Source organism: Taudactylus pleione, unplaced genomic scaffold (assembly GCF_031769625.1).
Source record: "Taudactylus pleione unplaced genomic scaffold, aTauple2 ptg000227l, whole genome shotgun sequence".
In the NCBI taxonomy this organism is placed as follows: Eukaryota; Metazoa; Chordata; class Amphibia; order Anura; family Myobatrachidae; genus Taudactylus; species Taudactylus pleione.
The window spans coordinates 1,093,410-1,107,584 of NW_028284629.1; the positions used below are offsets into that span (position 1 = coordinate 1,093,410).

Consider the following 14,175-nt stretch of genomic DNA (forward strand, 5'->3'; position numbering starts at 1 on the left):
CAGAAAATCTTACCGTGTATGGCCAGCACAACTCTCTTCTTTATAGGCCAACTTAGCTATTTTTTGAAAGACATTACTTGAAGGGGGGAGATGGGAAGAGAGAGAGATGGGATGATAAGGGGGACAGAGAGAGAGACATAGGAGGAAGAGGGGGAGCTTGAAGGAAGACAGACAAAGAGAGGTGAGAGGAAGAAGGGGAAAAATGGGAGGAAGAGAGATATGGGAGGAAGAGGGGGGGAAGGAGATAAAAGAAAGAGGGGAAGCCTAGGGGAGAGATGGGAAAGTGGTGGAAGAGAAGGGAGAGAAAAACTCCTGTAACAACAGTGACAATAACTAGAGACACGGCGAATGATAGGTCCAAAATACTAGTAATTATGTAATAGTTTTTTTATTTGTAAAAAATGCTATAGGATTAGAATTTTTTATTTGTAGATCAGAGGAGAAAATTACAGAATAAATCAGTTTTGATTGCACGATATAAAAAGTAGTGGTATACAAACTATGAAATCAGACCCATCTACTTACAGGACTTGGCAACTCCCTCTGGCTTCGTATGCTGTGCAAACTTCCAATCTCAGTTTGAGAACTAGAATGTGAAAGACCCTCAAAATAAGGCCTAGAGGAAACACAATGAAACATTCAGATATAGAGTAAAAGGTCTAGTTAATAAACCTCAGAAGAAAGGTTATCAGGTCGTAGGTCACAAGAAAGGTGATGAGGTCATAGGTCACAAGAAAGATAATCAGGTCATAGGTCACAATTAAGGTGATCAAGACATACAGTCATAACTCACATCTTTGCTGAAATGAATAAGCTATGGATTTACCATGGAGGTCTATCTAAACCAAAGCCAAGTCTTTCCTCCTCATAACCATCTTTATAGACATAAGCATGGGCATACAATCCTCTTCAATACCTGAATATTATCATACTTCATTAGTGTTGATATAAGTATTGAAAGAAAAGATCTAATTAGTGATCAATTATAGTGTATCTAAGCTGAAGTACCCAGCGATGCCTAGGTTTAAATCTCGATAGTTATCAAGTTTTATTATGTTATGTCATCCAATTCCATCCAATGGAAGGCCTAGAACCCAGGTCAAAGTTCTGCCTAGCGTACACCAATGGGAGGTCCGACCGGGACCATAACCCCCTAGTATGGATCCAATGTTACACTCTGAAGTTTTCGTCCAAATCCATCGAGTGGAAGGCTCAGATCAGGCTCCCCGGGTCAAAGTTTAGCCCAACGTACACCAAGGAAGCTCCGACCGAGACCCTAACCCCCCTAAAACCTGGTCATGATCCAACTGGACCATCTAGCGTTGGTTTCATTCCAATTGGAGCAGGGGTATCAAATCGTGTCTGTAGTGCAGAATGTTTGATAAAGGGCAGTCTAAAGCAACATGATTTCATTTTTACATACTGTATATGAAATAAAGTTTTTTTTTTATGGATCTGTTGCTGATCATTTTGCCATGTTGACTCGTTTTTGGGTGTCAAGAGACCACTAAATCTGATACAGACATTGAGCCTGATTCAGCGATGGACGCAATTGCAGAGCCGCACACAAGCGGCTGTGCAATTCCGTCCATCTCAAATGCAAAGCAGGGGGAGGTGTCTGCGAATCAAACCTTCCTGCTGCATCTGCGATCACGGTGCTGTCTTTGTGGTGGCAGCCTGAGATCACCATCGCAACCGCAAAGCCTGACCTGGTCCTGGCAGCTGCAAGGGCAGGAAATCTGCATCCACCGATGTAGACCCTGGCCTTGTCCCTCCCGTAAAACGGCGGTCAGTCACGCCCACGCTTCGCCCCCAAATGCTGCAGCGTGTCAATCATGCTCCGCCTTTGGAGGGTCTGCGGGCAAGATCGCAGGACCCGTTCTGCACAGAGAACGGGTCTTGCGCGTGCGCTAGGGAGAGTTGAAAAAAAAAGTTTCTGCATCGATTGTGAGGGTCGAAAAAGATTTGTGGGACCACTTGAGAAGATGATTGCAGTTTAGTTCTTCAAAATCGGATAATATCTTAGTCGGCCAACAGGAGCCTAAAGATTTCGTATTTATGCCCGCAGAACACCACCGTACTGTTTGTTGCCAAGTAGCAGAATACAATAGTTTTGACTCATAATACACGCCCTGTTCACCATATAGTAAGTGCACTCAACATAGCCGTATCATCTAAAATGCAGTAGCAGGGTATCTGTTGCCCTCTGCCTGCAGCTCTCAGCTTGTTTGCAAACAAATATATGCAACAACCCAGGACTCATCACTATGGAAAGTAGGACCTCTCTTATTTTTAGTAGTGTCGAGCAACGCTTGATATTTCTTGTCGTACGTCTGAACGCATTCCTCTATGGTTTGCAGGGTGACAGTAGGTAATGATGCTTTAGTCCATACAACTGATGCAGAAAACTTTCCTTTTTGACCCACTTTTCAACCCACCCTAGCGTGCGCAGACCACTCACCATAGGGTTAGCGTACATCTCTGAATCATGCCCATTGAGCAGAACTCGAAGTCACCTTAAATCGGCCTGGTTTTAATTTTGTGCTGTATATCGAATGTGGCCAAAGTGTTCTTAGAACACTATTTGGAGACGCGCTCTGGTTTGACCCAGAATTAGCGCAAAAAAGCATTGTTGACATGCCGACATTCACAATGTCAAAGTTTTGTCAGTGTCGACATTGTAAATGTCAACATTTGAAACTCTAAATATCGACTTTTAGTACCACACCCAATGAGAAATGTGATGTATAAACAATAGTCATATTAAACAAAGGAAAAAATGCATGCTATACTTCTCACTTTAACTTTGGCTTGGGTGTGCTGAGTACACTGTCATCATCTTCCATCTCAGGACCACTATCACTTGGGTTTTCAATATCAAGGGTATCATACAGCAAGTCCATGTCCTCCTCCACTTCAGGCACATGCTCTCCTGGGTCTTGCTCAGAGTCCAGTACCTAGAAATAGAACGGAAAAAAAAACACAACATTTTGTTTAATCAATGTGTATTTCTTAAAAAATTCCACCAAGAACAAAAAAATGTTTAGAGAGAAACCTATTACAAGATTATAATATACAAAGTTATACTTAACTTTGGTGCAGCATTACCACTATCACACATCAGTAATGCACTCCCTGCTAATACCAGCTGATAACTATACTTTATTAATTAATGTCCTTATTACTGACATCATGCAAATTTATCATTGCAGAATGAAAATAAGGAAGCAGTATGGCCGCTAGTATAGACTACAGGAATTTCTGCAAGCATGTCATAAAAAATAAGCTCAATACAGAAATAGAGACATTGGTCATGGACAACATGCGTATTATGTCAATTCTGATTAAATGCCGACATGATTAAAATGTTGACTAGTTGTGACTTGGCAGTGACAGCAGGATGACTACCAGTCGTTGCTGCATCGCTTCTGGCAGTAAATATCACTAACCCTAATCCATAACCCTTCCCCCCTAGTGCCAAAGCCTAACCTCCTCTCCCGTAGCCTAATCCCTCCCCCTAGTGCCTAACCCTAGCCCTCTGCTGCCAGTCTGTGCAGAAGATTGGCATTTTGATACCGTGAACAAGTCAATATTCTGCACATGATGATATATCCAATGTCGTCATCATAACTATTTGCATTGTGATGTTGACATTGTAAGTGATCCTTACAAATAATTCCATATATGCTTAATTTGACAAACATTCAGGTAGGTAAAGATTACTTGCGTAAAACCATTCATTTTTCTAAAACAACCAAGCAGAAGAATAATTCACAGCCATGATGTAAATATTTTTACTTTGAGCCCTTTTCTTTGAATCCAGTTTGGAGCACTGGGCAAATAGTGCAATGTAAAACTGAATGGCAGTGCCAACGGGTGCCCAATCTCTGCGACCTAAGGAGAACTAGTGGGTTTCCAAACTTAACCCAAAGGGAATAGAATTGAAAACAGGAGAGTATATTCGGCCCTGAGAAGGGCCCTTTATAGATCAAAACTTCATTGTGACACACTGCTATGCAAAACTAGTCCCTTACTCTCCATAATTGGAGCCTAGCAATATAAGAGTGTCAGCACTTAAGATAAGTGGTCAAACGCCCTCTTATCCAAACATGAAATATGTGCTGCAATTGGCAAATAAGGGATGACCCAACAAAAAATTAACAATCAAATTACTTATTAGTTAGATTAATGGCAACATAATACCTCATTATTGTCATGAACAAACAAAAACAACAAAATCATTTTCACTACAGTATTGTAGACAACAATGTTTAAAGTCATAATGAAAAATACAAATAATTTAAAAACACAGTATCACAAGTTAAAAATCTGTCTTAAAAAATAAAGCATAAAAGAAAAATTAAATTCTCACTTAAAATTGCAAAGCATTTCACAGCAACTGGCCGCTTCATCAGGCAGTGTTGAATAAATGAATGAATGAATGCAGTGCAATGCCAGGAGCTTAGGATCTTTCATATTTACCTCCTCCACCACCATACCACTACTGGCTGCCTGTAACTTCAGTATTTTCTGACAGAGCTCCAAAGGAAAAAACAAGAGGGATTGGAGACAAAAACCAACCAACTAATAATAATAATAATAATAATAATAATAAACATTTGCATTTGAAGGGTGCAATTCCCAGGTCCTATGGACATGAAATGGGAGAGCAGAAATCCCTAATCTTTCTGGAGACAAATGCCAGTCTAGACCAAGATCATGATGTCCTCATTAAGATGAAAATTGGAAACCATCTTTCAGATGAATGGAAACTTTGGTTCCAAGAAACATCCAGTCTTTATGAAAGATGAGAAATTAACAACTACAAGACAAACATCCCAGCTCGAAAACTGTGCAAAGCTGAGGAGATAGCTAGGAAGGATGTCCAGGTAATGAACTTTGACCCTATAAAAAAGAAAGGAGAAAGGAGGTTGCTGTAAGACTGGCAGCACAAAGCTGAGGAACCAAGGAGAAATCACATACACCACACCCTGAAAGGTGGTTTGGCCTTCAGGAAAAAAAGGGATTTTAGTCCTTACCTGATAAATCCTTTTCTTTGAAATCTACGGAGGACAATGGAGATACACTAGATATATGTGGTGCTGAAGGAGTTTGTGCACGAAATAATTAAAGCTTGACATGCTCCTTCTCTCCTATACCCTTTTCCCCTATACCCTGAACAGTCAGTTATTACCAACAAAGCCCAAAGGAAAGAGAATTAGGAGAAGAGGAGGCAAACAAGGCACACAAACATGCACACTGAATGAAGCCAGTGGGCTTGGACCTCTAAAACCCAAGAAACAATCCCAACTAAAAGAAAGGGGCATAAAGCCAGGTGGGCAGGCATCCAGTGTTCCCCATGGAATTCAGAGAAAAGGTTTTATCAAGTAAGAATCAAAATCCCATCTTCCCTTTCCATGGGGGCCACTGGTGATGCACTGGGACATCCCAAAGCAGTCCCTTAATGTGGAGAAAGCTCCTGTGCCCTGGGTAGGGCCCTTCGCCCAAACAGTCTCCAGAGACAAATATTATCAAATCTGTAGAATTTAATGAAAGTGTGAACAGAGTATCATGTAGCAGTCCTGAAAAGCTGCTCCACCGAGGCACCACGCCGAGCCGCCCAGGAAGTCCCAACTGACTGGGTCGAGTAAGCTATCATCAAGTCTGGAATAGGCTTGTTCACAAAGGTGTAGACCTGGCAGATGACCATTTTAATCCATCTGGCAATAGTTTTTACTCTATGTCGTCAGCAAGCTTGGTTGGCCAGCTTCCAAACAGAGAATCTGAGCGTTGTAAATCCTCCAGTCAACATAAACATGTAGAGCCAATACTATGTCCAACAAAGCAAGAGACAAAATAGAAGGCACCACAATATCAGAGCTGATACAGAACTCTATTCGGGTTTGCAGGACCACCCTGTGCTAGTAAAAAAAAAATAAAAAAAATCAAGGACAACCTGTGAGACAAGGCACTTAAGTCAGACTCCTTCTTGGCAGAAGAGAAAGCTAGGAGGAACACGATCTTCCATGTGAGCCACCGGTGGTTCACAAAGTCCAAAGATTTGAATAGATGGCTCTTAAGAGCCCGTAGGATTAGAACTTGGACTCAAGGGGCAACTGGGGGAATAAAGGGGGGTTGGATATGAAACACCCACAAGAGGAAAGTCTGTACTGCAGGAATGATCGCAATCTTCAGCTGAAAGCAAACCGAGAGGGCCAAGACCTGTACCTTCAGGGAAGAGTCCTAAGTCGAACCCCTCCTGGAGAATGGACCAGAGCCTAGAGAGGCGGAAAAATTTGAGTTATGGTAAGAACTTACCTTTGTTAACTCTCTTTCTTCGAAGTCCATAGGGTCCACAGGGAGACCTTGGGGTGTAGGTTGGATCTGGTTCCCGGGCGCCATGCAGTTAAAGCTTTTGCTCCCAAGATGCACTGATCCATCCTTCCTATACCCAGAGGCACCTCAGTTGGTAAGTAGCCAAAGGCCGGAGGAGGATAAGAGAGAAGGAAGACTGGTACACACAAGAATCACACTCTCACAGAGAAGGAGACGGGAAACCGGTGACCAGAAACAAAGCCCATATGATGCCAGGTGCGTCGGGGCGGGTGCCCTGTGGACCCTATGGACTTCGAAGAAAGTGAGTTAACAAAGGTAAGTTCTCACCATAACTCATTTTCTTCTTCCGGGTCTGTAGGCTCCACAGGGAGACCATGGGGATGTCCCAAAGCAGTCCTTTTAAGGGTGGGGGTGCTCCTGCGCTGAGAGGAGAATCCGGTGCCCAAAAGGAAGCATCCTGAAAGGCTAAGGTATCAAACGTATAGAACCTTAGAAAGGTCTGAATGGAAGACCACGTGGCCGTCTTACAAAGCTGAACAGCCGAGGCGCCGCTGCAAGCCGCCCACAGACCGAGTAGAATGAGCAGTAACAGAAGCCGGAACAGGCAGGCCTGCCTATGTGTAAGCCTCTGAGATAGTCATACGAAGCCATCTGGCCAATGTTTGTTTATTGGCTGGCCATCCCTTTTTGTGAAATCCATAGACAACAAACAAGACGACCGATTTCCAAAGGGAACTGGTACGGTCCACAGAAATCCTGAGAGCGCCTCACCAGCCGAGAGCTCTGGTGACTGAAAGGTCGGTACTATAATATCCTGTTTCTATGGAAATGAGAAAGCACCTTAGGAAGAAACCCAGGGCAAGTGTGAAGCACAGCCCTGTCCTGGTGAAATATCAGAAAGGGGGAACGACAGGAGAGCACCCCCAATTATGACATCCTCCTGGCTGATGCAATAGCCAGAAGAAAAAGGGTCTTCGCTGTGAACCACTTGAGTTCTACAGAATCCAGGGGTTCAAATGGAGGACCCTGGAGGGCACGAAGAACTACTGACAAATCTCACGGAGCCACTAGAGGGACAAAGGAAGTTGAATCCGAAGGACACCCTGGAGGAAGGTGTGAACATCCGGTAGTCTAGCAAGTCTACGCTGGAACCAAATGGATAGAGCAGAGGCATGCAATTTCAGTGAAGCAAATCGAATCCACGGTCCAATCCAGCTGGAAAGAAGGCCAGGACTCTGGAAATCCTACACACTTGAGGATCGTACTCCACACTCTGTGGTAGATCCGAGCAGAGGCTGGCTTACCCGCTCTGAGCATAGTGCTGACTAGAGAATCTTTTTGACCTCAGGAGGGATGTCTCAAGAACCACGACGTCAAAGACAGACGACCCAGGTCCGGCTAAAGGCAAGGACCTTGAGACAACAGGTCCGGACGTTGAAACAGCAGGAACGGAGTGTCCTTGGAGAGAATCCGAGTACCTAAAGATCTGAGTACCAGTGACGTCTGGGCCAAGCTGGAGTCACCAGCAGGACAGTGCCTCCATCTTGTTTGAACTTCCGAAGAACTCGAGGATGAAGGGGGACAGGAGGGAATAGGTACGCAAACTGGAAGGTCCACTTCACTGGTGCATCTACCAAGGTTCCCTCGGCATATCATGTTCTGAACCCGTACACTAGCAGTTTGTGTGTCAGGAGACCATGAGGTCCACCTCTGAGAGGCTCCATCTGTGCACTAGGAGTTGAAGTACCTCTTGGAGAAGCGAACATTCCCCGGGATGCACGTCGTGACCACTGAGGAAGTCTGCTTCCCGATTGAGATCTCCCGGAAGGCACTCCGCAGAGATGGCCGGGAGGTGACCCTCGGCCCATGTCAGAATGCGTGACTCTTTGGTCATTGCTGCCCGACTTAGAGTGCCTCCTTGATGGTCGATGTAAGCGACTTTTGTGGCAATGTCGGACTGAACCTGTATAGGTTTTCCGTGAAGTATGTGCTCGGCCAGGTTGAGGGCCCTGTAGACAGCTCGAAGTTCCATTATGCTGATTGGCAGGGTTGATTCGATCGATGTCCAACAGTCCTGAAAGGAGCGCGGACCGGTCGCTGTGCCCCAACCCGAGAGACTGGTGTTGTTAGGATTACCCAGTCCGGGAACCAAAAGAGGCGACCCTTGTTTAGATGAGATAGAGACAGATGCACCTCTGGAGAGAGCACCATTTTCTGAGCTTTGATCCAATGGTGGGATCCCGTTCCACCTGGAGAGGATCAGCCTTTGCAAAGGCCTGGAATGGAACGGAGCATAATTTACCATGTCGAAGGTGGACACCATGGATCCCAGAACCTGCATTGCTGAGGGGATCGACCCTCAGCAGCTGTGGAGACATCTGCGCACTCGTAGTTGACATGTGGAGATCTTGTCTGATGTCAGAAAGATTCTCTGATCCCAAGAATCCAGCAGGGCTCCCAGATGAATCACTCTCTGTGAGGGAGTAACCATTTGTGCTTGTGCAGGAAAGTAATAGTTAACTACAGACGGCGGTGAAGCACTTCTGGGGATCCTGCTATTATCAGGAGGACGTCCAGGTATGGAAACAGTCGAACACCATGACAACGCAGGTGGGCCGCCCCGATAGCCATAATTTTAGTAAAAATCCGTGGAGCTGTGGAAAGTCCAAAGGGCAGAGCCTGAAACTGGAAGTGTTGCTGTAGTATACAGTAGCAATCCGCTATATATATCGCTGATGTGAGGGCGCTATAGGTACCTGTAGGGACGTGTCCTGAATATCCAGATATACTATAAAGTCCCCAGGCTCCTTAGCTAGGATGATGGAGCGTAAGGGGTTACCATCCTGAACTTTGGCACCCTTAGGAATTTGTTCAGGGATCTGAGGTTGAGGATAGGCCGATGAGACCCATTCTGCTTCTAAACCAGAAAGAGCAGAATAATAATAATAACCAGACTCTCACTGAGATAGTAGGACTGGCACAATTACCCCCGCCTGCAGCAAGGACTGCATGGCTTCCTGGATTAGTAAGGCCCTGTTTGGGTCTGAATGAGGGCCTGTGTAGACAAACTGGTGGGGAGACAGTCTGAGAAATGAGAGGACGTACCCATTTGAGACCACTTCTCTTACCAAAGTACTGTGGTGTTTTGACACCAGTACTGGTCGAACTGAAGAAGTCGGCCTTCCACTCTGGCATACCCCAGAGGTAGGCCCGTCCCGTCAGGCTGGAGGTTAATCCTTGGGCTTAGAAGCAGGGTGTCTGGTGTTCCAGGTCCTCTCGGTCCTGGGTTTGGTGGCTCTAGTGTAAGCTGACTGCCTAGGAAAGGACTGACCTTTAACTACTTCTACTAGGCCTAGGAAAGCCTACAGTCTTGTCAGGGTCTGTGCCCAACAAGATCTCCCCATTGTAGGGTAACCCTTCTAGGCCCTTCACCAGCCTTCCATGAGCGTAGCCAAAGGGTACAGCGGGCAGACACAGCCTTGGCTGAGACTCTGGAGGTTAGGAGATTGGCATCTAATGTTGCTTTTCTAAAATAGGAAGCTGCATCTCGAATGTGAGCAACAATAAACATCTGATCCCTAGAAGTATCTGAGGGAAAGAGAGTCTTCAAGTGCGTCATCCCAGCTCTCTATAGCTTTAGCCACTCATGCAATAGCCATGGTTGGACAGGCAACCGTCCCTAAAACAGAAGAAAAAAAAAAAGGAGTATATCGATTTCAGGCAAGCTTCTACTTTCCTATCAGTAGGATCCTTCAAGCAAGTATCTGTAGGAATAGACAACGTAGCGCTTTTAACAAAACGCGTGACATGTGAATCCACTGCAGGGGGTGTTTCCCATTTTGCACAATGAGCCACAGGAAAAGAGTAACACAAGGTCAGTATGAAACCTCTTACCAGGCGATTGCCAGGCTGCAGCCATGAGTTCAGCGAAATGATCCGATTCTGCTGAAGCTACTTTCTGTCGTTTAAAACAGAGAGTGCTTGAATTTAGGGGCTGGCTTGTCATCTTCTATTAATAAGATGGATCTGACAGCTCACACCAAGGCAGGAAAATTAATTTATGACCGACTCTCATCCTCCTCCGGAGGGGAGTCAGCGTTAGAGAGATCAGCATCTGTGTGTGGACTGTGACGATAACACAGGACATGTAAAGGAATTACTGGGTAGAGGGTTCCCATCTTGCAACATGGTTTGAAAGGCATTGGATGTAGCCATCAGACTCTGTAATGATTAGAGAGTACATCTACCCATGGTGGGGGTACAGGAGGTACCTGTATCGCATGACCTGATGTGACAACTCCAAAGGAGGCATTACGTCCTGCGGTGATAACCCCCTCGGGGGATTTACAGCTGGATCCGCAAGGCGGTCCGTAACAGTGACCAGTACCTGAACAAAGGAGCCCAGGTTATTATAAATTGTATATATATGTGTGTGTGTATGTGTGTATGTGTGTATGTATGTGTGTATGTGTGTATGTATGTATGTATGTATGTATACATATATATATATATATCTAGCACACACCTATATATATATATATATATATATATATATATAGTACAAAGGAATGTAAGTGGCGCACCAAGCTCATAAAATTAAGAACTAAACCAAAAATAAGTGTGGATAACTTTTTATCGTCTAATCTACTCCTGAAGGAGTCCCCAGAGACCATAGCGGGACGAAACGCGTTGAGCTGGAGAACTGGACCTCCTGCAAACCACCTCCACAACTCTTTGGAAGATAAGCCCATTTTTTACTGTTAAATTGTACGAGTCTTTATTGTATTCCTAATTAATTATTTTGTGTTAAAAACGTATCACACGATCTGGAGGCTTTTCCTTATATTTGCATACATGCCTGGCTCTTTATAGAAGCCGAAGTTTACCTAAGGAGAAGAGACCTTATGTACACTGTCTTGTGAAAAGCTACAGCTGGTATGAGGCTTGCATTTTTTGGGTGTTGGTGATTGTTTGGATCCATCATATGAGTGATTTATGACACCTTTGTGTGTTTTTGCATGATCACATTATTGCTGTGCAATTAGCACAGTTCTATGTATTATACAGATTATATTATCAGACTACACTATGTTTTTCTTTATTTTCATGTTTTGAGATTTATTTCCTGGGGCTCTATATACGGATATACCGTCAGGACGTCTCCTAAAGATCATATGGACTCTCTATGAACATTTTGTTGTAAAGTATCTAAATAGATATATATATATATATATATATATATATATATCACACTGGTTACGGCACTCTAGGCTGCTGTAAGCCCCAACTGTAATCGCTTGGGTGCCACTCACAGAAAGGGCTAGATTACCCTCCAAATAGTACAAACAAGAGGCGTCACTCCAAGACTTGAAAAGATATGAATAAAGCCTTGTCTTTTAATATTACGACGTTTCGGGGACTGCTACCCCGTCATCAGGACAGACGGGCAGATGCCTGTTAATACTCCTGCCTTTGCTAGACATAGCTGCAGACTAAATGGCACACAATTTGGCATTGGGTATAATGCAAGCACAGTGTATGTAGGATACTAGTAGGAAGCAATATACTGATCCTGTCTTATGCTTGGATAAACTGCAGGAGCACACAGCCCAAATATGGCACAGTGCAACGAATGTATGTGACAAAACCTCACAAACACTTAGTTCTATAAATGTGAGGCACAGGAAAACCCCTGAATACACCTGTATGTTAGAGTAATAGTCCGAGAAAGAACATTGGTCCTGACTCATGCTTGGGTAAGCTGCAGGAGCCCACTGCCGAAGTATGCGACACACTGGTCCTGTCTGACACTTTGGTAAGCTGCAGGAGCCCTTTGCCTCAATATGGCACACAACAGTACGTGTCAGACCTCACAAATATTATCTTTTATATATGTGAGGTAAAAGAACCACCTTAACTACACCTGTATTAGAGCAGAATTAGAGGAAAGGTATAGATATATGCTGACAGTTAGGAAACAAAGACACAGACAGGCAGCGCTAGCATAAGTCACATACAATGCAGAAAGTATACCGCAATGTGGCACTACAATCAACTGCCCAGATTAAGTGTCTGGGAAGGCTATAGTGCTGCATACATCAACCCAAGGGAGAGGGAGAGACTGGACCACATGCTGGCCTGAGAGATCTGCTATTAACCACCAGAGAAAATGGCTGCCAGAGATCTCAGAGAGGGGGTTTAGCCACAGGAGGAAACCGCTCAGCAAAGCCAGACCGCAGTGGAAAGGCGCCGCAAAACAGAGAAGGCTGCATGCCCTAGCTGGCAATTAATCCCCGGGATGCTGGCTCCCTCACCCACTACAAGTCCCTGGGGGTCTAGTGGAGTACAGGGTATTGTGTACCTGCTTCCACAGCCAGCACCTCCGGGTCTGTCCCCTGAGACCGGAGATAGGACTGCTAATACGCGGGTCATCCCAAAAAAATACTTTTGTTTTGGGGACGAAAAAAAAAAAAGTTGGGGGACAAACTTTAAAACTAGCAAAATATACTCAGGGGTTCCCCAAGTATGCCCCAGGTTTTTTTGGGATTGCGGCAGATGGATTTTTCACGATTTTTAAAAGTTCACTTTAGCTACTTAAAAATATGCTTGCACCCATTTTCAGGTACCCCAAATTTGATGGAACTACTTATTTTCTCCAAAAAAACTTTGAAAATGCTATTCACCACTTTTTTAAAGACACAAAATTAGAGCTATTGATACCGTTTAAACACCCCAAATACCTTTAGCAGGGCTATTCGGGGGTACCCATAGTGAACACCCATGTCAGAGCATCTTTTGGGGGGTGTCACGCTGATTTCCCCAAAAATGACAGCACTTTTTGCTGATTTCGTTATCAAAGTCTCCCATTTTCTTTGTTTTGGAATTGAAAACGGGGATAAGCGGGGACGAGCGCGATAAGTTTTCGACCTGAGAACCTCAGATGATGGAGAAAAGTCCGGCAACTGACTTTTCACTTCAATTGAATATGTCCTTAAGAGTCCACTTACTGGAGCAATGTATCATAAGTGGGGTGAATAATAGAGTGTCATGACATTCCTCCTCCTTTTCTGGCCACCTAACAAACTGCTCAATATGAAATATATTCAATGCTTCCACAGTACCTCAAATACAAAAACTTTTATGTGCACTCATCTCTTTTTTGAAACAGACAACCCCTTCCCTTCTAGAGTCTATTTAAGAGATGTAGGGAGAAACTCCCAACCTTGTAGATGAGACACAGCTTAGTCATCCATGGAGTATTACATCAACACTCTATTATAAAATCCCTGGCCCGAGATGTAGATGGATGTCTTTTACAGAACTCTAATCATATCGCCTATTAACTCCAACCGTTACTGGGTATGGAAGGATTCTGTAGAAGTCCAAATGTGAAACTGTCCAGCACATTCTAGGATCCCCCCCCATTTCCTATTCGACATATAACACTATGAAATTTATTTTCTTTTTATTTTGAACTATACTGAACAAAGACTCCATGTGGGCCAGACATATTGAAGCAGTTGACTCCGTTATCCACATAGTGAAGTGCTGAACTTGATGTAAGCAGTGACTTACCTGCTATGTACATAACTGCATACTGTATATGGATATATGACAGTTACGTATGGAACGGTCTATTGTGTGCAACTTATGTCACCATTCTGCTTATTTACAGTTACAATTAGACACATGACATTTCAAACGCATTTTCTTTTTACTACTTGCATCTATAAATAAGTAATGTACAATTTATCTTTCATATAGAAACTATAGTTATGCTGGGCATACACTGAAAGATAAAATGTCTGTCAGACCGACAGACATTTTATCTGGCTGCCT

General features: G+C 44.1%; 1 protein-coding gene across 11 annotated transcripts in view; it reads right to left on the reverse strand.

Annotated features, from left to right (window-relative positions):
- Window positions 1–14,175, reverse strand: part of LOC148517069 (phosphofurin acidic cluster sorting protein 2-like) — a 358,464-nt gene that overhangs the window by 184,533 nt on the left and 159,756 nt on the right. For all 11 annotated transcript variants that reach the window (XM_088479161.1, XM_088479158.1, XM_088479156.1 and 8 more), the window contains exons 9-10: window positions 2,800–2,957; window positions 526–616 (exon numbers count right to left, since the gene is read on the reverse strand). In XM_088479161.1, the coding sequence (XP_088335287.1) occupies window positions 526–616; window positions 2,800–2,957 (249 nt within the window). The remainder of the gene's footprint in view (window positions 1–525; window positions 617–2,799; window positions 2,958–14,175) is intronic.